Source organism: Myotis yumanensis, unplaced genomic scaffold, assembly GCF_028538775.1.
Source record: "Myotis yumanensis isolate MYYU_CA2020_CCGP unplaced genomic scaffold, mMyoYum1.0.hap1 SCAF_4, whole genome shotgun sequence".
In the NCBI taxonomy this organism is placed as follows: domain Eukaryota; kingdom Metazoa; phylum Chordata; class Mammalia; order Chiroptera; family Vespertilionidae; genus Myotis; species Myotis yumanensis.
The window spans coordinates 88,590,552-88,615,610 of NW_027223755.1; the positions used below are offsets into that span (position 1 = coordinate 88,590,552).

The 25,059-nt window shown below is 49.8% G+C and overlaps 1 protein-coding gene across 1 annotated transcript in view; it reads right to left on the minus strand.

The window, feature by feature from the left end:
• XYLT1 (xylosyltransferase 1) overlaps positions 1–25,059 on the minus strand; it is a 309,211-nt gene that overhangs the window by 113,103 nt on the left and 171,049 nt on the right. The window contains exon 3 of the mRNA XM_070412915.1: positions 19,204–19,711. Coding sequence (XP_070269016.1) covers positions 19,204–19,711 — 508 coding nt within the window. The remainder of the gene's footprint in view (positions 1–19,203; positions 19,712–25,059) is intronic.

Below are 25,059 nucleotides of genomic sequence, written 5' to 3' on the forward strand. Positions count from 1 at the left end.
AGAACCACTTTCTGGTGAATATCATTCAGGGATTTAAAAGATTAAGATCCAAGCATCTATATACATAAAAGGCTAAGCGACCGTCCGATTGTCCAACCGATAGCTATGATGCGCAATGGCCACTAGGGGGCAGATGCTCCAACCAGCTGCTATGATGCACACTGGCCACCAGGGGGGCAGATGCTCAATGCAGGAGCTGCCAAGCTGTGGTGACTTGGCAGCTGCGGTTCTCGGGTGACTCACCCGGAACCAGAGAGGAGGGAGCCCGATTCCAGGGTGCGTCACTTAAGAACCACCCTCTCGCAATCTGGGACCCCTAGGGGGATGTTGGAGAGCCGGTTTCAACCCGATCCTTGCAGGCCAGGCCGAGGGACCCCACTGGTGCACGAATCCATGCACCGGGCCTCTAGTGGGTAATAATATTCTTTGGTGACAAAGCTTAGTAATTCTCAAACGTCAGTAAGTGTAAATGATAGTATGCCATAAACAAACAATACCTACAGTTATTTTTATTATTTGGAAGGGCTCTTAGATCTGTGTTTTTCAGTATTTTTCCCCCCATTCTCAATCCGGAAAGAAGCTCAAAGATATACTAGGGAAATTATTCACTCTTTTTTTTCCCCCCCTTACAGCAGTTCCTGCCCTCCCTGCCCTCCGCCGAGCACAGCAATATGTCCTGGCTGAAGATATCAGTGATGAGTTCCAGGTTTAAGATCTGTGCCCTTTGTCCTGGCAGGCAGTGAATTCGTTTTTCAGGACCTTTCTCGTGGCTTCAGGAAGTGCACGTGTAATTAAACAGAGCCGGGCAGGGTTTCAGATTAGCTGTGAAGTGTGCCTGTGGCAAAAGGTCTCTTCCTTCCTGAGAGAGCTGTGGTGTAATTAGAATCCGGAGACAGCAATCAGCAGCCTTCCTTACCAGCATTTTTAAATGGTGACCCAATATTCATCTGGGCCCAGTTCTGCTCCTTGTGAGACCACGGCAGTGTCCATGCTGTGTGCTATCTGTTGGCAAAATTTAGGGGCTCCTATAGTGTCACTCGGATGGCACTGTGTTTAGCCAGTTCTGGACAAGTTAGCTGATAGCCCAGGTCAAAGGCAGCAGCAGACTGTAAGTCTTTGCCCTTAACGCCACGTCAGTATTAAAGCACGCCAGGTGGCAGCCAGCTCCAAACTCCTCCGAAGGTCACTGTTCATTCATTAGCCATTCAACAAGCATTCGTTGCGCATCTGTTATGTGTCAGGCCTCCTGCCTTAAGGTAGCATCTTTCCAGTAGGTGTAGGTGTATCTGGGACACAGGCTGAGGGTTTTTATGAGCTGAAATTCGAGCATCTTTTCCTCTGACTTTCCCACCCATGCCCCCCATCCCTGAGAGTCCACTGAAACCCCGGGGAAGCCAGTTGTAGTCACTCCTTGTTAAATGTGTAAGTTATTCCCATTCATCAGTTTTGAAGGCAGTGGCAAGTCTGGAAAGTGTTGGAATGCGCCCTGGACTGAGCAGGCAGGAGCTCTGTGTCTTAGTACAGGAGTCGGCCAACTTTTTCTGTAAAGGCACAGACTGTAAATAGTTTAGGCTTTGGAGCCACGCAGTCTCTGCGGCAACTGCTCCACTCTGTTCTTGAGCTTGGAAAGCAGCCACCAACCGTACATAACCCAACGGGCGTGGTGTGGTTTTACAAAAGCAGGCTATGCTCCCACTTGGACAGAGGACTCCTGTCTTAGAGAAACCAGTCAACCCTGTCCTTGAGAAATCAGGTTTGGGTTTTCATGACACTGGACCTTACTAAAGAAATATTCCAAGTTCCTTTCCATGGCTTACACGGCCCTGCATGACCAGCCCCCTGTCCTCCTCTTGGTCTTCCTGGCCCACCACACCCCCACTGCTTACAAAGCCCCAGCCCTCCACTCCTCCTTTCTGTGCTTGGTCATGCCAAGCGTGCAGCTGCTTCAGGGCTTTTGCACAGCTGCTCTTCCTGTTTTGAAAGCTCCACCTGAATTGGATTCTAGTTCCGTTCAGAAACTAGGAAGATGTGTCCCACTTTCCTAGGCTTTTACAAAATAGCCAAGAGGTTTACACTATCTTATTTACCTTTCAACATAATCCCCATTTTCCAGTTGTGGTAAATGGTGAATTCTCCATTTCAATAGGTTATAGTAACAGCAGCAAGTCATTCTAATGAGCGATACAGGTGTCTTCTTTCATTCCTCTCCATCCTTCATCTCTACAGTCAACCAATTGCCAAATTCAGCCAAATTTGCCTCCTGAGTTGTTCTCAAATCCAACCGTTCCTCTTTCGTAATTGAACCCATTGTCATCTCTTAGCTGGACTATCTTCAAATCATGATCACTAGACTCTCTGCCTATAGATTTCAACTCCTCTAATCTATCCATCTATCTATCCATCTGCCCATCTAATCCACTCACCTTTTCATCCCTTCACACACCCATCTATGCACTCATCAATCTATTGATCTATCAATCCATCTATCCATATATCCATCCTGGCCCCTACTCTGTATTGGGCAGTGGGGGTAAGTAGTGAGTAAAAATATTGACCCTATCTTCCTAGATACTTTGGTGTAATTAGGAAAAGATATGCTAAACGAACAACCATACAAACACATGTATGTTACAAACTAGAATAAATGCTTTAAAAGTAAAATTTCCCTTGAGAAAGCATAGACCCAAGGAAGTACATGAGCTTGCCAGAAAAGACACGAGAGCAGGGTTTAGACGGAGACCAGATGTGGAAAAGCCTTAGGCTGACCTTGGCTTTCCCTAGTGCTGCAGCATGCTGGGGGCTCTGGCACAAGCCATGGGGAAAGGAGGGCCAAGAGCAACAGGCGACGAGGCTGGAGAGAGATGGCCTGGATCACAAGGGGCCTAAGGCCACTGTAGGGGACAGATTCGCCCCTGGTGCCATGGGCAGGTTTGGTGGGTTTTCAGACGAGCAAGCAATGTTCCAAGTATATCTCAGGAAGGGTACTCTGAATGCCGAATGGACAGTCACTTGGCAGAGGGGGTGGAGGGCATGGCAGAGTAGACGTGAGAAGACTGGCTAAGAATATATTGGCACAATCCACATGAGACATGGTGCCCCCTGGCCAGGGAGGTTGCATAGACACAGAGGTGGACCAGTGAGACATATTCAGAAAGCACAACAGAAAGGTCTCAATGCTGGGTGGGATGGGAAAAGGAGAAAACTGACTTTTTAAGGCTCTTCAAAACCAACCATAAGCCAGCCCCAGGCACTGGGGCTCCTCAGAAGGGAATCCTAATCCTCAAAATGATGGCAATAATTGGATAGTTAATACTGAATGAGCACATACTCTGTATGTGCTAAACACTTTGTTAAATGCATCATCATTTAATAGAACTATGAAGTAGATGCTATCATTAGTCCCATTTTACAGATGGAAAAAGTGAGGCACAAAGAGGTTTAAATTGCATATCATAGGTTCCATAGTCAGCTCCTGGTAGGAACAGGATCCAACTCCAGAACTCTAAGGATTGCCACCCCATGTCCCTGACCACCATGTAGGCAGCACCACTTCTGCAAGTCTCAGTTTCTCAGGATCCTGCCCAATGCACTACCAGGCAGAAAACCCCAATGCAGACACTCCCCAGAGAAGAGCCTCATAGGATTCCAGATGCATAAATAAAGTCTAGAGGCTCAGCTCCACTGATCTGCTGGAGTCTTTATTGCTCTACAAATGCATTATTAATCAGCCACCTAGGTCCTCCCCATAGAGCCTTTAAATTACACTTAAATTCCTTGATAGGGTTCCATGCACCTTAATAGTGCATTTCCTGTGTTCACAGCAATAAACAAGGCGAGAGAGAGGGGCCTGGATAACCAGGTTAATTGCCCTTGGAGGTCTAGGCTGAGAAAGCAATGGCAAGAGTTCCTCTAAATTCTCTGGGTCCCGGGCTGCAAGGCTAATATAGTCTTGAAACAAACAACACTGTCAAGCCAGGATCAGGAGCCAGGAGAGCGCAGCTCCTTCATGCCTGGCTGCTGGGGCTTGGCTTGGCCTCCAGGTCACCTTGTCAGGGCCCTCCTTCCTGGGAGTGCTGGGTATGAGTAGCAGAAAAGCTGGTTCATCCAGGTTGGGACCTACGGGCCACCCGCTGGGGCCTGCTGCTTCCTTGGGCAGCTCTTACCAACTTCCAGGTTACGACAGGGGTGACTCTTTGGGGGTCTGGTGGGGGAAGAAGCGGATAAGTATCCTGCCTTCTGCAATTCTCTTCCCAACCTACACAGCTGGAAGGGCTCAGCGGTCAGCTCATTCTGAAGCAGGGGTCAGCAAACTATGGCCCTTGAGCCAAATTCAGCCTGCCTGTCTTATAAATAACATTTTATCAGAGCGCATATTGAGTTGGATAGTTAAGACAGAGACCTTATCTAAAAGTTTTAACATCCTCACCCAAGGATATGTTTTTATTGATTTTTAGAGAGAGAGGAAGGGGGAGAGAGGGAGAAACATGGATGTGAGAAACACTGATCGGTTGACTTCCATACACGACCCGACTGGGGATCGAATCTACAACCTAGGTATGTGCCCTGACTGAGGGTCAAATCCGCAACCTTTGGGTGTACAGGATGACGCTCCAACCAACAGAGCCACCCAGCCAGGACAAACAGAGACCTTATTAATGCCCAGAGAAACCTAACATATGGACTATCTGGCCTTTTATGGAAAATTTGCCAATCCTATTAGAAAGCATAAATCAGATCCCGCCACTGTTTCTGCTTGAACCCATGAATAGTGCCTTCCTACTCTCGGATAAGGGTGACAGGCCCTATCCAGGCCTCACGGCCTTTCTAATGGGGACCCTGCCTCAGGAGGCCAGTCTGACCTGCACTGTCTCTGTGGAACTTGGCTGTGTGTAGCCCTGGAACAAATCACCCATCCCCACTGATTCTACGGGAGAATGAAGCCTATTTCAGTGGTTAGAGTGAGGCTGACCTGAGGAAATGCATGTTTGCAAAGGAGCTAACTTTTTACTTTTAATCAGGATAAAATACATATAGTATGAAATTTACCATCTTAATTATTTCTAAGAGTTCTAGTAAGCACAGTCACACTGCTGTGCAACCAATCTCCAGAACTCTTTGTATCTTGCAGAACTGAAATGCTACTCATTAAACAATCCCCATTCTCTCTCCCCCCAGCCTCTAGCAACCACCATTCTACTTTCTGTTTCTATGAATCTAACTACTCTAGGTAACTCGTACAGATAGAATCATACAAGCATTTGTCTTTCTGTGACTGGCTTACTTCACTTAGCATAATGTCCTTAAGCTTCATCCATGTTATAGCATGTTTAGAGTTTCCTTCCTTTTTAAGGCTGAATAATATTCCATCATATGAACAGACCACATTTTGCTTATCCATACATCTGTCAATGGACACTTGGGTTGCTTGCACCTTTTGACTCTTGTGAATAGTGCCGCTAAGAACATGGCTGTACAAATATCTCTTTGAGACCTGCTTTTAATTCTTTTGTGTATAAACCCAGGATAGAAGAGCTAACTTTTATCCAGCACTTTCTAGAACCAGCCTCAGCATTAATACTTCATATAGATCACCTCATCCAGTCTCTACAAGGTATGAACTCTACAAGGTATTATTGTCATGAGAGTGACAAATAATTTACTACCCACACTGGGAAACTCTTCAGGGGGGAAAGGGGTGCTGTTAATAATGATCCCGAGAAAGCAGACACAAATCAAGACTGTTTTAGGAAAACTGGGATGTCAATCATCACTCCATTTTACAGATTGAAACAAGGCACAAAGAGGTGAAGTCACTTGCTCAAGGCCACCCAGTTAGTGTGTGGCTCAGCTGGAATTCAAACCCAGGCTGACTGACTAAGCTTTCACTGTGAACACAAGTCCAGGTTCATAGCACATAGCCAGGAAGCAGCCAGTGATCAATACTTGGTGTCTAACTGTTGTTGGCTCTTCAGACTGGGAAGAGAGACCTTCAGGGGAGAAGGGGTCAGTAAGGGCTGAGGAAGATTAAGGGGTGAGTTGGAGGGATTCTAAACCCAGGAATGAGACTGGAGACCAGCTGCATGGAGGAGAGAGTAGCCCACAGAGGGAGGCAGACATCCCATCTCAGTCACACCACCCTGGCTGGGACCACACTGGGGTTTCTAAACTAAGGCACTATGACATTTTGGAATAAAAAATTATATTGGAATGGAAAATTATTTGAGGGCTGCTCTGTATGTTGCAGAATGTTTGTCAGCATCTCTGGTCTCTACCTGCTAGAATCGAGTAGCAGCCTCCCACCCCCACCCTGGTGGTGACAACCAAAAATGTTTCCAGCTATGGCCAATGTCCCCGGGGGGTGGGGGTGCAATCACCCCCATCCAGAACCGAGGACCTGAAGAAAGGGCAGAATCGGAGGGAAGCTCTGTTCTCCCACATCAGCGCCTCTCAAAGTGGGGTGTGGAGCAGCAGCTGGTAGCAATGGAACTTCCGGGGCCCCATCCTCGCCCTGGTCAGCACCTCTGGGGGAGGCCCGGGGTGCTGTAAGGATCTCGTGTGCAAACCACTACCCTCCCTGGCCATGGAGGAGACTTGCTGGGATCTCGGAAGATTAGGAACTGGAGCCGGTACTAGTTTAAAGCCTGGCCAGGGCTCCTGGGAAGAAAGCAGGTCCCTTTAAGAGAATGAGACTGAGCTGGAAGCTTCCAACATCCTGTGTGTGAATAATACCGGACAGGAGGTGCTACCGTAACTGGTATGACATTTATGCGGATAGTTTGACAATATCTGTCAAAATTTTAAAACAGACAAGCCTTCTGAGCCACCAGTTTCATTTCTCAGGATGTTCCTAGCAGCCAGTCTCAACTCAACATCCCCACGAGAATGAAGCGCTAATGTCCAGAGACATCGACTGTAAGCAGCAAATTAGCTTTTCTCCAATTCATCTAGAATGGTACTGCTTATGCACCATCTCTGGGGGAACTGAGAAAATAACCACTCACTATAGCAAAAGCCTGTGACAACCTCAGTGTCCACCAGTAGGGGAATGGCCAGACTCCAGAGGAAGCAGCCATGGCAAAGAATTACATAGGCGACAGAAGTCAAGGGGAAAAGAAACGCTACATAGAAAAAAAAAGAGAAGGATGGCATAGGTCTCTATTTCCTGACAGGGATACAGGTCTCAGACCTAGATACATGTCCAAGTAAAAAGCGTCCCAGAACGGATACATCAGTTTTATATCAGTTTTAAATTTTCTCATTTTCAAACCAGATTCTATATTTTTACAAGTTCCAGACTGATCATCAGTTTCTTATAATATAACCCTCCTCATAAAACAAACTCCCTTTTTGCCTGGGTTGGACTTAAAGCTCTAAACCAGTGGTTCTCAACCTTCTGGCCCTTTAAATACAGCTCCTCATGTTGTGACCCAACCATAAAATTATTTTCGTTGCTACTTCATAACTGTCATGTTGCTGCTGTTATGAATCGTAATGTAAATATCTGATATGCAGGATGGTCTTAGGCGACCCCTGTGAAAGGGTCGTTCGACCGCCAAAGGGGTCGCGACCCACAGGTTGAGAACCGCAGCTAAACAAAAATAAAAATGTGCCTGCAGTGCTCCCCTGTCAGGGGAGCCTGGGCAAGATGGATTGCCCCTTGATCTGCAGTGTCTTCTGGTTTTTTTTTACATAATGAGAATGCATATTGTCCTGCTTGGATAATTAAAGACATGAATAACAGACATGCTTTCTGCATTATTTGAGCCAAGTTTTAAAAATTAAGAGAAAATCCGCTTTGCCTCCTGTTGCTCTGTCTCCTCACCGTCTTTCCCCCTTGGCCACTGGACACGTGGCAGGGACAGCCTCCCAGTCACGCCCACCCCCACCCTGGTGGTGACAATGGCTTCCCATTCTAACTGGGCCGCACTCTGAGGTGAGCTGTTAATTTGCACTTTGTGGCTCATCCTCAATTCTGATTTAAGGCAACGCAACTCCTCCTCAAAAGCCTGAAGAATAAATTCGTTTACTAATTTCGCCATTAAGAGTTTATCAAAGCGAGCACTATTTCGACGGCCTCCTAATCAATCACCATTTCCCATGTTTATCTCCTGCTCAATTTCTACCACGGGGCTCCATACACATCAATTTGCCTGATGCACTTCCTACATATGTTTTAAATTACTTGATCATTGTATAAATTTCACAGCCATTAACAGGCTCTAATGCCAGCATGGCTGACATGGTGTTAAAAATTGGATTCAATTCCACGGGGTAATAAATTGTGACCTAAATCCAATCTCTCATGGGTGACTGAAGAATACAATGAAAAATTATTGCTTTGTCATTTTTTACACTAACACACATATGCCCCGGCAACTCGAAACCAGCAGAGAAATGGGATGCACCCACTGCTGGCTATTTTTCACCCCGGATGGCTTTGCAGGCCAGGCCGGAGGGTCTTGGATGGGATCAGCCCCCTCCAGAAGCAGGTGAATTACCTGGCTGCACGGACATCCTTGCCACACAGGGCTGTAGCTCGGGGAGCAAGCTGAACTGCACAGGCTCCTTCAGCCAAAGGCGCGGCTGCTACCGCGAAGCCAGGGCTTAAGCACTTTGCCGCTGGCACCGAGTCTCTGAGCTCAGAGCCTGGCGGTGCCGCTGAGGAGATGTGTGCTTTTAGGCAGACCTCCTCCCTCTCGGAACATCCATTTCCCTGAATACAGAGCTGTCGTCAGAATAAATGACCTAATATGGCTAAAATGCTCAGGATAGTCCCTGGCATTTAGCAATCCCCAGGTAAAGGTTAAACATCAGGATTTAAGAGTGGGGAACTTTGCAGAGGCCTCAGCTCCCTGTTCTATTGGGTCGCAGGGAAGGAGGGTCATGAGCAGCTAGACTCTAGCTGCTAGAGAAAGGTGTTCACATTTCCTCTGCGTTTCCCTTTATCTCCGGAGAAACTCCATTAGTCATGCATCACATGCCGACTGCACGTTCAGTACAGGTGCCACATAGCAGAGAGGCTAACACATGGGTTCTGAAGTCAGGCAGAACTGGGTTTGGGTCCAAGGTGTGCCACCTGCAAATGTGACCCGGGGCAAGCTCCTTGACCTCTCAAAGCCTCAGCTTGCCCACCTGTAAAATCGGGCGAGAGAACATCCTTTTCTCTGGGGAAGGCTCGGAGAGCTCACGCATGGGAAGGGCTGAGCTTTGCACCTGGCATTCAGGAAGTGCCTACGACACATGAGCTCTCCATCCCAGGCTCTGTGCGGGACTGCAGGTACCACGTGCACACACATAGACAAGACTTAGTGGGGGCTACAGACAACTCGGGTAACTCCAGTATGATAGGCAGTGTGCTCCGGTCGGGGGTGGGCAAGGTGATTTGGGGGTTCACAGTCTGGCACCTCATGGAGACTTGGAGAGGTGGAGTGTGGGGAGGGAATCACAGAAGACTTCCAGGAGGAAGTGATGCTGAAAGGAATTCCTAACCTTAACTGCCAAATAACTTGAGAGAGGAGAAAAAGCAAGCTGGTTTCACTGCTTCGTGCAAAAGGAGGGACTGGCTAGGAAGAACTACAGATGAAATTTAGCACTTCCATCTCTCGGCCGCTTACAGGGCCAGTCCTGGGCTGCCTCTTTCTGCACAAGGTCTCTGTTTTGGGCACCCTGAGTGGCTGACACATAACCAGCTGCACCCAAAGGAAGGAATGCCTCAGAAGGCCAGAGCGCTCTCCTCTTGCCACTCGCTACCCCATCCTGGGGCAGTTTCTGGGCAAGACGCTCATGGAAGCTGAGAAAAGCATCAAAACTTCCCTCCATGGAAGTGGGGCCACCCTGCCCACCCTGGAGGCTTCCAGAATCGTAATAACCTGCTGCTGGTTTGTAACTGTAGTTGGTAAATTTTGCTGGCTGAGTAGAGGGAATAACTTAAGCATCTCAAATACAATATTCTACTCAGCCACCTGAGGAGGCAGGGGAGACATCTAACAGCCCATTTTACAGGTAAGAAGTGAGGTGTAGAGAAAGCAAGTGCCTTGTCTGAGGGTTTTGCAGATGACACAGTGGTAGAGGGGGCCCTGATGGTCTTTCGAAGCACGTCTGGTGCAGAGCCTTCCCCTAACTGGCATCAGCTCAGCAAAAGTGAAAGGGCAGGTGTCTCTGCTCCGTTCCTGCTCAAGGCAAAAACACAGGCCATCTAAAGCCAGTGATCTGCAGAATTAAAATCAGGCTGGGAAGAAGACAGGCTGGCCCTATTGCTCCTATTCAGAGCTCCCCCAGTTCCTCAACCACCCCACACCTGCTCCTACCTCAGGGCCTTTGCACATGATGCACCCTAGACCAGAATGTTCCCCTTCCTGCCCTTCCCCTAGTTAACTCCTCCCACCCTTCATCTCTCAGCCCAACTAAAATCCAACACGTGTCTGCAGAAGCGATGATCACTGTTGCAATTCTGCATTTATTTTGGATTCATGGGCTTCCCTGCCCACGTTTAATAGGCTGCAAGCTCCACAGGACAGGGATTCTGTCTGTTTTCCTCCCAAGTGAATCCTCTAAACATAGTGCCTGGCATAGATGGCAGGCGCTGGATGGATAACTGCTGAATGAGTGAGTGGTGGTGGGAGCTGGGACAGTCCCCAGGTGGTGGCTGTGCTTTGCAGAGAAACATGTAAATGCTCCCTTCCCATCACTTCACCCAGCACGCACAGGTCTCTGCATAGCTCCTGGGGCCGGGGGTAGCCAATGACGCTCAAAACAGCTGTGCCGTCTCCTGACGCCATGAGAGCAAGATCAAGACCTATAACGTCCAAGCACTGGCTATGCAGAGATGAGTAAGCATCTGATGGGTGGGGGTTTTCTTCAAGCCCCGTGTGCAACCTGAGAGCAAGTGCTGTTGGCTCTATGGAAAACAGAAAAGCCTGCTCACTCCTGCCTTGCCAGGCCCCTGCGGCACACCAGTGGGCTCCTCACCACTCTCCCTGCAGCTCCCTCGCCCTGATAGTCTAGTGTCAATCCAACAGCGAGGGGACTGATCCTCTGAAACATGTTAGATCAGAACCCCTCACCCCAAACCCCTCCAGTGGCTCTCCCACCTCACCCAGATAAAAACCAACTCTCTACTGGTCTGTAAGGCCCCATCTGCTGTTCCAGCCACGTGGCCTCCTTGCTGGCCCCCATCATACCACTCGTTCCTGCAGTACCTCCTTCCTTCCTGCTTTAGTCTTCACCTTCTGACATATGATACTTTTTATTTTGTTGTGTCAACTACCTGTCTTCCTCTTCCGGAACATAAACTACATAAAGATAGCTCTGTCTGTTTTGTTCATTTTGTTCAGTGCCTGGCACAGAGTAGGCCCTCATTAAATATTGGTTGAATGAATGAATGAATGAATGAACTCTGTATGTCCAAAGACTAGAACCATTCCATTTTGGGGCAGCTCAGGTTCTTAGCACGTTCTCCCACTAGGCCAAATCCATCTCTGAGTACCTTGTATCCACATCTCTCTTTAGGTCATTCAGAAATGGCCCCTCTGACTTCCTCTCTTTCTCTTCCTGTGTCTGGCAATGTGTCTTTCCTCTGTTTGTTGCGTGCTCCCCTCTCTCCCAGGACAGTGAGCTCCGTGAGGTGGGGTCTTCTCTCTTGTTCATCGGATCCCAGTACTTTGCACATGCTTGGCACGGGGGCAGCTGCTCGACAGGCATTCGTTGAATGAATGAAACAAATTAAACATATGTAAGGATGCTAAGGGGAAGAATGATGTTCATGTTCATTATGCGTTTCTGCAGGCACCCACGGGGTTCTCCTACTTTCTCCCTGAGACGCAAAAAAAAGCAAGAGGATGTCACTTCAGGGGTTCCTTGCTCGCTGAGCAGCAGAGATACTTGTAGCGTGTCTACCACGGTGCCAGGTACTAAGAGAATCGTGATTTTGCTCTGACTTATTAAAAAAGGAACTTGCCAACGGTGGCACCTGAAATTAGTAATCCCCAATTGCCTGCGACATTCCTGGCTATGTAGGCTGGCCTGTCAGTGTGCCCACATGCCCTGAGAGAGGGGGGGCGCTGTGCTCAGGGGAGGGTCGTCGGGGGAGGAATGGGTGCAGGCATCTATGAGCTCCAGGGCTGGGCCCATATCCAGGCTCCACCCCGCCAGCCAGAAACTCTGGAGAGTCACCCCTTTCCCCAAAGCCTCCTTCTAGCCTCGGACAAAAGGCAAGCCCTGTTAGTCAGGCTCTCGGCCAAGCTGCTCCAAGCAGTGTGGGCCATAAACCCGTGGTTATAAACACTCTCCCAATCCCCCAGGCCATAGGTGTCATTGTGAGCACTTAGAAGGGGGAAAAAACCCACCTAACCATGATCTGCTTGTCTCAAACACACTTGGCTTGCGGAGTGCTTATTTCTGCCTGAAGTTTCGGAAAGGGCGGGCCCGGATGACGGCCGGCCGGGAACGGCACTCATGTTTTCATCTCCTTCCTGCGCCTAAACCTTTCTGCTCTGCTCTCAGGCATGGCAGCGAGGGAACACACACACCCTAATGACACGTTTGGAAGTGAATGGCAGGACTGCGCAGCTGGCGGAACACTCCTGGGAAGGAGAGAGGGAGGAGGAGGAGGTGGGAGGGAGATGCAGGGGGCATTCATGACATTTCCTATAACTACACATTCAGCTTTCTAAAAAGCCCTTTCTTTATGATTCCGAGACTGGGAGGGGGAACCACCACCGTGCTGTAGGAGGAAAAGGCTACGTGGACTTGGCCTGTTGGGACTCACTTCCCAGTGGGAGGCCAAAGGGGACTGTTGGCCACGCTGCCTGGCATAGACAAGGAGCTCAATAAATGAAGGATCAGGCTTGAGTGGTCTTTGTGCCCCAAAGAAACCTCAGAGCCGAGAACACCCACTGACGGTCACCCCATCCGATCCACCGGCCATTGCCTATAGCTTTTACCTACTGCCATGCCTTCTCACGGGGACCCTTGCAAGAACCTCCCCACCATTCCTTGCGTCTACTCCTTCCTTAAAGCTACACCAGATCAGAAGTGGGACTGCTGAATCACATGGTGCCTCTCATCAGGGCGGAGGCTCCATGGAGGCCCCCATCCATCTTCCCTTAATGAGCCTGTGCCCCGAGTTGTGCAGGTCGAGGCCCTGTGGGACAAGGCATCCTCTGCTTTTGTTCACTGCTAGGTCCCCAGGTCCTGGAATAAGGGTGGACCATCATAACCACGGCTGACTGTTTTGGTGCAGTTATGAACTAAGCACCGTTTTTACGTTTTTAAATGTTTTAAAAACATCAAAAGAATAAGGTTTCATGACACATGAACATTATGTGCAATTCAACATTGGCACCATCAATAACAGTTTTGTTGGGACGCAGCCTCCCTGGTCATGTCCTATGTACCGTGTGTGGCCGTCTTCATGCAGAGCTGAATAGCTGAGACGGAGACCATACGGCCTGCAAAGCCTACGTACTGCCTGGCCCTTTGCAGAGAAGGTCTGTGCAGCCCTGGCCTTGGCCACGGAATGAGGTCTGCTGACTTTCCCGGACTCAACACGCTCAGTCTCCTTCTCCTCCCTAGAAGCCCACGAAGCACCTTTGGGACCCGTTTTTGCCTCACCCCGAGGAACCGTTACTGCAAACCTCCTCTGTGCTGGGCTTTGTGCCTTCCCCAGCCAGGGACGGAAACAGTCCGAGTGGGTCCTCGGTGAACCTGGCCTTTGGAAAGAAAGCAGGCCAGCCCTGCCCACTTGGCCTAGCCGTACGCGGGTCAATTTGGCCTCAGCACACCACGCCTGTTAGCGTGGCGCCTTTCAGCTTTTCACAGCTGTTCCCTCATTTCCTCCTCCTGAGTGATACAGCAACAGACCCGGGAGAAAGCTGCGTCTCTGGCCGACAAATGGGGAAACCGAGGCCCATGCCCTGGGGCACTCAGAGTGGCCGAGCTGGCATCCACGTCTCCATATCCCTCCCTCCATACCAGGCTGCCAGCCACGCTTTCATGCTACTCGGGCTGTGTCGTCACCCCGCTGCCCCCAGTGCGTGGAGATGTGCAGGAGACAGCCCTCCCGCAGCTGGCGGTGCCATCTGCCAGCCTCTCTCTGCAGCGGCGGCCAGCTCCCCGCAGCCACCTCCGTCCAGAGCCCATTTGTCCAGTGCCTCTGGCCTCACGCAAAGGCTGCTGGGTAAAGACACGGACAGTTGCCTTTCTATCAGAAACCCCCTTTCTGTCCACCCTCACTCTGACCCTGAGCCGGCTTCCCCCTGTCCTGTGCGAAAGCTTGCAGCCCTGCCGCCAGCCAGCTGATTCCGAGTCCTCGCTCATCACTCACTGGAGAACTGCTGCCTCCTCAGCTGCTCGCCCTGAGCTCCCCCTAAGGCGGCAGCCACCCCCTACCCAGCCCACTGCTTTCTCCACAACTTCTCACACTGCTCATCTCGCATTCTTCACATGGCATCGGGGCTGCAGTCCCAGTGTCAGCTGGCACAGAGAAGGGTGAGGAAGGGCGGGAGGGACCAGGATAACCAGTGGGGCCTTTCTTGGCACATTTTAACTCAAGATGGAGGGAGCTTCCTAATGTGTTCCAAAGGTAATGAGGCAGGAGAAGCTGCATTACCTAGCTCCTGGCACCAGCATGCCTCCTACGGTCGAACAGTCTTTATTAGGAAAGATACTTATTGGGAAAGCCACCTCTGTCCCTCACGCAGGTCAGTGTGTCCCCTGTGGCCAGGGCGTCTGGGGGAGGTGTGGTCTGGGAAGGCTTCCCTGAGGAGGTGGCATTGAGGGCTACAATCTGGAGTAAAAAGCGGTGATAGCCAGACAAGGTGGGATGGAGTGGGGGGTGGGCACTATGAGGGAATGCCTGAGGCACATGGGGCCACATCTGAAGACCAGAGCGAGAGAGACGTGGCTAGGCAATGGGAGGTCACCATCGGAGCCGGCCTTCTTCTCTTCTCTTCTCCATGCCCCCGTCATGTATACTGCTAACCTCACTACTGCCAACAGCCAGGCACATCTGCTTTACTGGAGCCCCCTCTACACCAAGCATTTTATATGTACGATCCCATTTCAGCCACAGTCCTATGAGGATAAGGTACGAGGATTTGTGTCCATTTTACAGATGAGGAAGCTGAGGCACGGGGAGGGTAGGGCCACACAGCTGGTAAATGCAGAACCGGGATTCAAAACCCAGGGCCTGAAGATCTCTGGATGGAAAATGTCTTTTTCCAGCCCAGAACTCCATTGGCTTTCCAGCTGACAAGGTTTCATTTCCATGAACCATTGGAAAGTCCAGCTGGTGTGACTGAGCCCACGGAAGGGATAGGAAGCCCAGACAACTGTGGAAGCTAGGGGGGTACAGAGCTGCCTGGGTGGAGAATGGGGGGGATTGGCAGCTTGGCTGCTACAGTGAGCACAGGGGCTCTGGGAGGAATGAGGGCCCGCACTTGGATTGGAAATGAGCCCACCTGGGGCCACCCTGCCCAACCTCACTACATCTCACTCGAGGGGTTGTAATGGACGGTCTGGAGATCCCTCCTTTCCTGGTGAAAGCCGTCCCCACTCCAGCTTCTTTTTCTGGGAGGCAGAGAGAGAAGTGGCCAAGTCACAAACACAAGCACTGTGTTCACAGGAAGCAAACCGTCTCCTGGGCTTCTAGACTCTTCCTTTTCTCCGAGTGGTGCTGGGCGAGGGGACAGAGGTGTTGGGGGTGGGAGGAGCAGGAATCCTTTATAAAAGTCAACATTTAAAATCTATTTTCTTGCCGAAACCGGTTTGGCTCAGTGGATAGAGCATCGGCCTGCGGACTGAAAGTTCCCAGGTTCGATTCTGGTCAAGGGCATGTACCTGGGCTGTGGGCACATCCCCAGTAGGAGATGTGCAGGAGGCGGGGGATCGATGTTTCTCTCTCATCGATGTTTCTAACTCTATCTCTCTCCCTTCCTCTCTGTAAAAAATCAATAAAAAATATAAAAAAAATAAAAAATAAAAAAATAAAATCTATTTTCTTGCCTTAGCCAGTTTAACTCATTGGATAGAGCATTGGCCGTGGACTGAAGGGTCCCGGGTTCGATTGCCTACCTCAGTTGTAGGTTTGATCCCCAGCCCTGGTTGGGTCGTGTGCAGGAGGCAACCAATCAATGTATCTCTCTCACATCAATGTTTCTCTCTGTGTCTCTTCCCCTCCCTTCCACTCTCTCTAAAAATCAATGGAAAAATATCTTTGGGCGAGGATTAACAAAAAAAATAAAAATAATTAAAATCAAATCTATTTTCTTTCTTCTGAAATTTTCAGTCCTCAGGCCAAGAGGAATTGCTTCCTTAATTATATTCAACTTCTGGCATCATATTGGCTGAGGTTTGGGCGACGCTGAACTCAGTAAAATGACAAGCACAGTGCGTACATCTGTGTATGCACGCGTGTGCGTTATGTATATGTATGCATGTATTAAATTTCTCTCCCCTCCCACTTTCATTTCTTCATTTAGCAGGAAATAAAAGGACCAGTGGGCTGGAGCTCAAATCTTTCCTAAGCAGAGGCAAATCTGGGTGTCACAGTTTCCAGAAAGGGAACACAATCTCCGTATGGGGTGTAATTACATCTTAGCTTTCTGCAGAAGAATAGTTTATGGCTTAAATGCTATTAATTGTAAGCCGTTTTGTTCCACGGGAACTTGTTCATTGATAACTATCCAATTAGGGTTATTTTGCAATTAGTCTATTCACACTAAATTTATTGCAAAAGGGGAGGCTGTGGTGCAGCAAATTAAAGCATTGCCGGGGCTGGGTGTGCAACGGCTCTTAAATGCCAATCTTATTAACAGTCCCGGAGGCTGTGCCACCTTGGCTGATGCAGCGAAGGCCACAGGGAACCCCCAGCAAATTCACACTGAAAAACCACACTAGGGGTGACTCAGTATGACCAGGAGAAGCATGGGAACCCTTGGCCTCCGCTGGGGACATCCCCCGTTTCTCCCCATTAATGCCCTCTCTTCTTCTTGCAACTAACTGATGACAGAGAGATACATTCTGCAGGTTGTAGCACATCCCTGAGATTTGGCAATCTGAGCTAGAGTGGAAGCTTTAGCCTCCAGAAGAGGGAGAGGCTCTGGAAAAGGATGCACACTCTCAAAGCTGAGTTCTAAGCCCAGCTCTGCCATCCACTAGCTGTGCTCCTCTGGCCAAGTATTCAACTTCTCTAAGCCTCAGTTTCTTCATCAACAAAATGGGTTGATAACAGATCTACCCCATAGCCAGTGGTTCTCAACCTTCTGGCCCTTTAAATACAGTTCCTCATGTTGTGACCCAACCATAAAATTATTTTTGTTGCTACTTCATAACTGTAATGTTGCTACTGTTATGAATCGTAATGTAAATATCTGATATGCAGGATGGTCTTAGGCAACCGCTGTGATAGGGTCGTTCGACCGCCAAAGGGGTCGCGACCCACAGGTTGAGAACCGCTGCCAGAGGCAAATGTGAGGATTCATTGCAATATAAGGTGAGAACAGTGTCCGATATACTAGTACAGTAGTACCCCCTTATCCAAGACCCCCATTGGATGCCTGAAACTGCAGAGTACTGAACCCTATATATGCTATGCTCTTTCCTATACATACATACTTATGGTAAAGTTTAATTTATGAATTAGGCACAGCAAAAACAACAATAAAATAGAACAATTATAACAATGTAATCAAGGTTATGTGAATGTGGTATTATTAAGTAAAATAAGAATAACTTGGACAAGCGATACCAGGACAGTAGCTCTGATAACCCAGATGGCCACTGCGTGACTAATATACAGCGAGGACATGCTGCACGGAGCGGTGCCTCACGTTCTGGGTGGGATGTATGGGGCCAGCGTGAGATTTCATCATGCTACTCAGAACGGCGCACAATTTAAAACTCACGAATTTCTGGAATTTTCCATTATTTCCAATATTTTCAGACCTTGGTTGACTGCAGGTAACTGAAACCTCGGAAAGTGGAAACGCGGAAAACTAAGAAAATACATACGAACTTGAGTAAATGTTGGAGTTGTCCCCACTGCACCTCATGCAGGGGGCCACCTGGAGAGCTGGCCATGTGTCCTTCTAGGCCTCTCTCTGCCCTTGGCACACGGGGCTGCTCCCAACCTGATCCCAATCCTTCGTTCTGGGACCAGCAGTAAATAGAGAGGCTCCCGTCTGAAAAGAGGAGGCCTGGATTCTAGCTCAAGTTCAGCCTCTGGTTCAGTGGGTGACTCTGGATAAGTCTCCTTCCCTCCATGGGCCTCGCATTGCCGTCTGTCCGGTGAATAAACGGCATTGCGCTTTCTCTAGCCTGCTGTTCCCTGGGAGCCATTCTCACCACGCATCTCCCTTCTGCATCAAGAGAGATGCAGGGGCACAGTAGCTGCTCAGAAGAGGGAGGCCGCTTGGCAAAGTCTTCCTTGCCTGGCCTCTAGGCCCACCACTGCCAGGGGGACCGAGAGCCCCCGCCTCCCCACCCCGCCGCCTGGATCAGCTCTGCGGCTGCTTTCCTGACGCTCTGACTTCTGTCCCAACACAGCGCCTCTGTTAGAGCTCTGACCTCTCACAGCAAGAGCTCTGGTTCATCACTGGTCACCAGCACACACACAGAGGAGTGTTCAGCTCAGGGCAGGGGGGAGAGAGAGAGACAGGGAGGGGAGAGGAGGAACAGGAAACGAGGAAGAAAGAAAATAGGAAGAAAACGAAGAAAATATAGGAAGGAGGGCGGGGTGGAAGGAAGGAAGGAATTTTAGATGGAGGAAAATGGGAAGGTCGATTTTCAGAGCCTCCAAAGTCAATGCAACCAATTAGAAACCGTTCAGATCATATTCAGTTACAATAATATCCGTGTCAATTTTAATCCCTATATTCTGCTGAGACAGAAAACCAACTCTATCGGCATCATCACCTCGCCTTCTGCAGCTGCCACGTGAGCCTGACTTCACTGTATTTCCTCCTTTGCCAAAAAGGCACCTGGTTAAAGCTATAACAAAAGGTAATTTGATTCCGAAATACTTTTCCGTGGGAAACTTCTGAATTCACGGGGGTACCAAAGAAGTCAGGTCTTGTGACCTGATTGGGGGTTTGAAAACCAGGGTCTCAGCAGGTCTGAGAATGTGAGCAGAAGGGGGCTGGGAAGGAGGGAGAGTTGGAGAGGAGGCGCCTCTCCAGGCCTCGGCCTCAGAGGCCCGGAGCTTACCTTCCAGCGGGCAGAAGCGAGTCACCTTCTCCGGCATCAGCAGCCCCAGCTTGTGGCGGCAGTAGGTCTCCCCGATCTCCTGGCGGCAGTGCTTGGACTTGGAGCGGGACAGGGCGGAGATGGCCTCCTTGCCCGAGATGTCGCACTTGGGGGGCTGGTCATACTTGATCTCTGGGGAGCTGCCCCCGCTTTTCCTGGTGTGGGGCTGTCGGGGGGCCTCCTTCCCACGGCTGCTGTTCCCTGCGGCTCTCTCGCCGGGCAGCAGCACCTCGTTGGCGCCTTTGCCCGGGAAGGAGTGCCCCTGCCCCTTCTCCTGCTCCAGCTTCCTTTTCAAAAGCTCCTTCTGCCTGCTCAGGGGCTTCTTCGCCAGCTCAGGCTGGTGCTTCTGCTTCTGAGTCCTCGGGGCGAAGTTGCTGTTGTCCACATTCTCAAAATCTTTGGGGACCGAGTTCTCGTTGTTGCTGTCTGTCCGCACTTTCTCTTTGGGCCGGTGAGAGAAGTAGCCGTCCTGGAGGAGGTGGGAAAGAGACAGGGAAGAGAAACTTTACTGAGCGATCACGCTATGTAGGCTGGCCCTCGGAGAGAGGGGCACAGAGGTGTGGGAGTCTGCACCCTGGTTTTGGTCCCCGCCTTTGCCAAGAGCTTACCTTCAGGTAAGACTTTTCTCTCTGAACCTCAGTTTCCCTATCTGGAAACATGAGATGCTCCAACTAGAAAGGAAGGCTTTCGCAGGCCCTAAAGTGCTATGCCTGTGAGTCCCAAGGCTTCTTATGAACCATACCTCCCTTTCAAGGAAGTTTCCTGGACTGTCTCTGCAGGTGGATTAGGGGCACTTTGTTCCAGCTTCCTGTTTAAATTCCAGCAGGGAGTGCCTTGATGGTTTATTTAAGGGCTGGCAATGCCATAATAAAGTTATAAAGGGAGAGAATATCGGTAGGATATTATATACATGCCACTGCCTTTAGGATGTATTCATAGAGCTATGCCCATAAGAGAAATAAGACAGCGCCAGCGTCAGTTCCGAAGGAGAGCCGTCCCTGGGTGTTTTGCAGAACGAATGGTCCTTGCAATGAATCCCAGCGGAGACGCAGACCTGCGACACTCCTGTGTTTGAGCTTTGGCTCTCCATGTCTCTACCTGGGGCAGAACTGATGAAGTCGCCTGGGTTTCAAGAGAAGGGCCAGGAGTCATTCAGGAGACAATGCGCAGGGCGCATCTTTCCAGGAAAGCTGGTGCCCCATACTCAGCTCCTCCCTGGGTCATCTCTAAAGCATGTCGCTCCTGCGGACACCCACTGCCAAGGCCTTGACCTGAAAGAGTACCCACGGTCCTAAAGCGAGCCCTCCGGGAGACCTCGGAAGCCACAGGGAACACTAATTGGTTCCACAAATCTACGCCGTTGCTGCAGAAATGCATTGAACGCGTTGCTGTAGAAACTCTGAGGGAAGACTTCCCCACGAGTTTTCCTAAATGCACCTCCAACGGGCTCCCAAGGACGGGAATGGTCCGGATGGACGGTGAAGCAGTGCTGGAGCCCGGGAGGCTGAAACTCAGCGCGCCTCCTCCTCTGGCAGGTTGCAAAACTACTCAGCGGGCCAATTCCCACCTGCCACTTGTTTTTGTAAATAAACTTTTATTGAAACGTGGGGATGCCTGTACATTTATGTATTATCTAGGGCTGCCACAACAGCAGAGGTGAGCAGTTGCAATAGAGACGGTCTGGCCTGCAAAGCCTAAAATACTTCTATCTGGCCCTTTAAGAAAGAGTGGCAGACCAGTGATGAACCCTGGCAGGTGTGGCTCAGGTGGTTGGGCACCGTTCAGTGCAGCGAGGGGTTGCCAGTTCCATTCCTGGTCCAGGCACATGCCCAGGGTTGTGGGCTTGATCCCCAGTGGGGGGCGTGCAAGAGGCAGCTGCTTGATGTTTCATTCTCACACTGGTTCTCTCTCTCTCTCCCTTCCTCTCTCTAAAAAGCAATTTAAAAATCTATTTTAAAAAAAGAAGAAATAAGTGCAGACTCCAGCTCTCCAGGAGTGTGAGTTTAGAAGGCTCCCTCCCTGGGGCTTGGTGTGGTTGGCTGTGCCCCACTGCCCCGTTTGGCTCAGCAGTGCTCTGGAGAAGCAGCCACATTGTGGCTGCCCTGTTTTGTTTGCCCCGTGTCCCCTAGCATCAAGCACTGCTTTCTCCAATTGGAGAGGCTCTAAGAATGACAGCTGACCCCGAGATCCCGCATGGCCATTCTCTAAGATGAATATTGTTATTTTCATTATACAGGTGAGGGAACTGAGCACCAGCTAACAAGTGATGTGCACAAGGTAATGCAGCACACCACAGACCTCATGTCCTGGGCTACCCGTTCCATCACCCTGTCCTCTTAACCGCTGCAGCCTGGCTTTGTACCACAAGACCTGGCTCCCTTCCCATCTACTCCTACCCAGGTAAGTGCATCTGGGATAAGCATGTCACCTGCAAACAGCCATCAGAAGGCAGGGAATCATAGAAAGGGAGAAGACAGTAAATAGGGGCCACGAAGCACCAGGAGCTTGAGGCGCAGGAGCTGGGGGGCCACGGGGTAGGTAGAAGGAAATAAAGAGATGCCACGAAGGGAGAGCCGAGTCTGTATCGAGTCACAGAGCGGTTGCTGATCACACACAGGGGCCGATGTTGTATCTTTGTTGGTGATGGGGACCTTCCAGTTCTGACACCTGGTTCAGGTCTTTTTTAATTCCCCACACAGACTTGCAAGAAACCCCCCTCAGTGAGGCTCCATGTCTGTTCTTGAACCCCACTCACTGATAATCCTCTTTTCTCTTCTTTCTGCCCAGAGGTCCTTGAGGAACCCTAAGCAGCCCCTCAGATGCACTCCCTGAGCACTGACATGAGCCGGCACCACAAACGAAGTGAGTCACAGGTATGACTTATGGGATAGCAACAATCACCCCATGAGGAGGTGCGCTCCTCGTATGTAACAGAAAGAGGAGCCGATGTGTTCTTACAATGTTCTTGAGCACATAGCAGGCACCAGGCACCATGCCAAGTCCTTATATGTGATATCTCATTTGACCTTCAGAAATAACTTCCAAGAAGGTAATAGTATTCCCATCTTACAGGGAAGGGAAAACGCTTGGGGATGTTCAGTAACTTGCTCAAAGTCATCTGGGGGTGGAAGGGAACTTGCACCCGTCTGATTCTCAAACTTGCTATAGTACAGTGTCTCTTCCGTTTGGCTGAGAGGTAAACAAGGAGCATTGAGCCCCCACTTCTCTATGGAGAAGAGGGAGGGGTATCTCGCTGTTTGCTCATATAGCCTAGGTAGGGATGAAGTTGGAAGCAGGGGCAGGGATGGTATTCAATAAAGTGCTCGACAAATATTTCAGTCCTCTTCCTTCTAGGCACATGATAGGATTATATTTCCCATCCCCTGGAAATTAGGCAGAGCCAAGCAACTTGCTGTGGCCAAGACAAATGACAGAAGCCAGGGCACGATTTGCTACATCCCCTTTCCCCCATGGCATCCAGCCACACTCCTGATAGTGAAATTCCTGTATCCCCGAGTGAGGCCAGTATGGAGAAGAGACTCTCCTTCGCCCCCAGGGGCAGAAATAAATCTCTGTCAATTTCTGTCACTGAGATTTGGGGATCTTTGTTACTGCAGCACGATCTAGCTCATCCTGATTAATACAGGAGCCAACCTGATCTGCTTTTTTCCTTCCAGCTGTCCTCTGGTACAAAAGCCTTTTTCTCTGTCTCTAACAGACAGAAAATCAGTTCAATGATGCCCGCTGTCCAAGAATATGAATTTAAATTCTGTCCCTGAGCCCATTTGGGGTTTTTTTCCGAAGTTAACGAGAGGGCAGAGAGTACGCAGAAGAGCCCCTGTCCTTACAGCCATCTGCACCCTCTCTCATCAGACACATCCTGAGTATTATTCTTGGGCTGTTCTCTTTCCTCATTAACTGAGGATTGCAATTTGGCCCCCTGAGCAGAAAACCTCTATAAACCACTGATTTCAAAAGCTCACGTGTGTGAGCACTTCCTGGCAGAACCTCAGCTAAACCAGGCACAGGAAACACTGCCATAGATGAAGCTCATCTGACCATCTGAGAACAGCCGATGCCTCTGGCTAATTTCTGATACCAGGACCAGGCGTGGCCATCAGTTCTAACACGACTCCTGATGTATACACGTCGTCTACTCAGAGAGGCCCCACGATGGGGGTGATTGCCTCCGTGCGGCCCCGTGGCCTTCCGCTGGCCCCAGACGCCACTCAGCTGCCGCAGGAAGTCTGAAGGTCCCAGTGTGCGGGAAGGGAAATATTTAGTCTTCTGGAATGGAGAGCTCACAGACATCGGACAGCTTCCAGAAAAGTCGGAGAGAGGCACAGTCAGGGAGCATCAGGCATCATCTGGAGGCCTGACACCTCCTGTCACCCTGAGTCAGTACTGTTTTCTCTAGTAGCCGATTTCTCCTGCCCCTTCCCCCTCTTCCTGTTTTAAATTTCATTGTGCGAAGAACACTTAACACATTTACCTTCAACACATGTTTAAGAGCACAGGACGATATACTGCTACCTGTAGGCACGACGCGGTACAGAAGACCTCTGGAATGTGCTCATCTTGTATAACTAAGAACTTGTGATCAGTATCTCCCCACTTCGCTCCTCGCCAGCCCCCAGAAACCACCATTCTATTTTCTGCTTCGATGAATTTGACTATTTCAGAGTCCTCACCTAAGTGGTACTGTGCAGTATGTGTCCTGCTAGGACTGGCTATGTCACTCAGCACAAGGTTCCTCCATGTTCTCATAAAGGGCTGGACTTCCTTTTCTTAAAGGTTGAATAAGATCCCATTGTATGGATATACCACCCTTTCTCTATCCATCCACCTCTCTGTGAACATGAGATATCACACCTCACCTTCCCCCTAACTCTTTACCTGCCCAGGAGAGGGCTCAGCTCTCCTCTCCTTTCCCTGGAGAGCAGAGATTTCAAAATCCAAACCCAGGTTCCTCTCCTATAAAACCAACCCTAAGAGCTTTCTAGGCAAATATGTGCAGGATAATCATCGCTTCCCCAGCATCCATAGACCTCATACCCTGGCCCTTCACACACCCTGTGTCCCCCATCCTCTCCAAAAGGACTAAGCAGGCAGCATTCATCCTAATTAAGGGGAGAAAAAGAAGGCACAGTGGGGTTAGACACCTGGACCAAGGCCACACTGCTGGGAATGAAGTGACTCCAGCTCATACCTCAGTTTCTTCATGTGGAAAACAGGGAGGATAATCCCACATCGGTGAGGATGAATGTACATAAAGCTTCCCAAACGTGCCCAGCACCCAGGGAGAAGGAGGGATGTGCAGAGAACCCAGGTCAGGTTCTCGACTCATGACTTTGGGGCTTCAACCATCACACGCGAGGGTCTCTGCCTGGAGGACAGACTGGTTATTAGTTCTTCATTATGATCAACTAGCTGAGTCCTCTTTGTGTTTAACTGATCCCACACGCTCACCTTGGGTTGTTTATGCAAATGCAACCCTTTGACTTCTTTTATTTTAATGCACTTATTACAATGATTGCACATTCAAGTGGTTGCGTGAGAGCTTCAGAACTCTAATTGCTCTGCGGTCGCCTCCCCACTAAGCTGCTGCTCGAATCCATTTTTATTCTGAAGAAATAATTAAATGCAATGATGTCCTCCATTCCCATTCAACCTTGGGCATGTTTAGATCCAATTTCAATCAGGTGGAAATATGCTAAACACACATGGCTCCGAGAGGCAGGTGACGTGACCTGGGCTGCTGTTCGAGAGACGTCTGGTCTGTTTCTGTCCTTCCCTGGTTCTGTAACGTTTAGACTT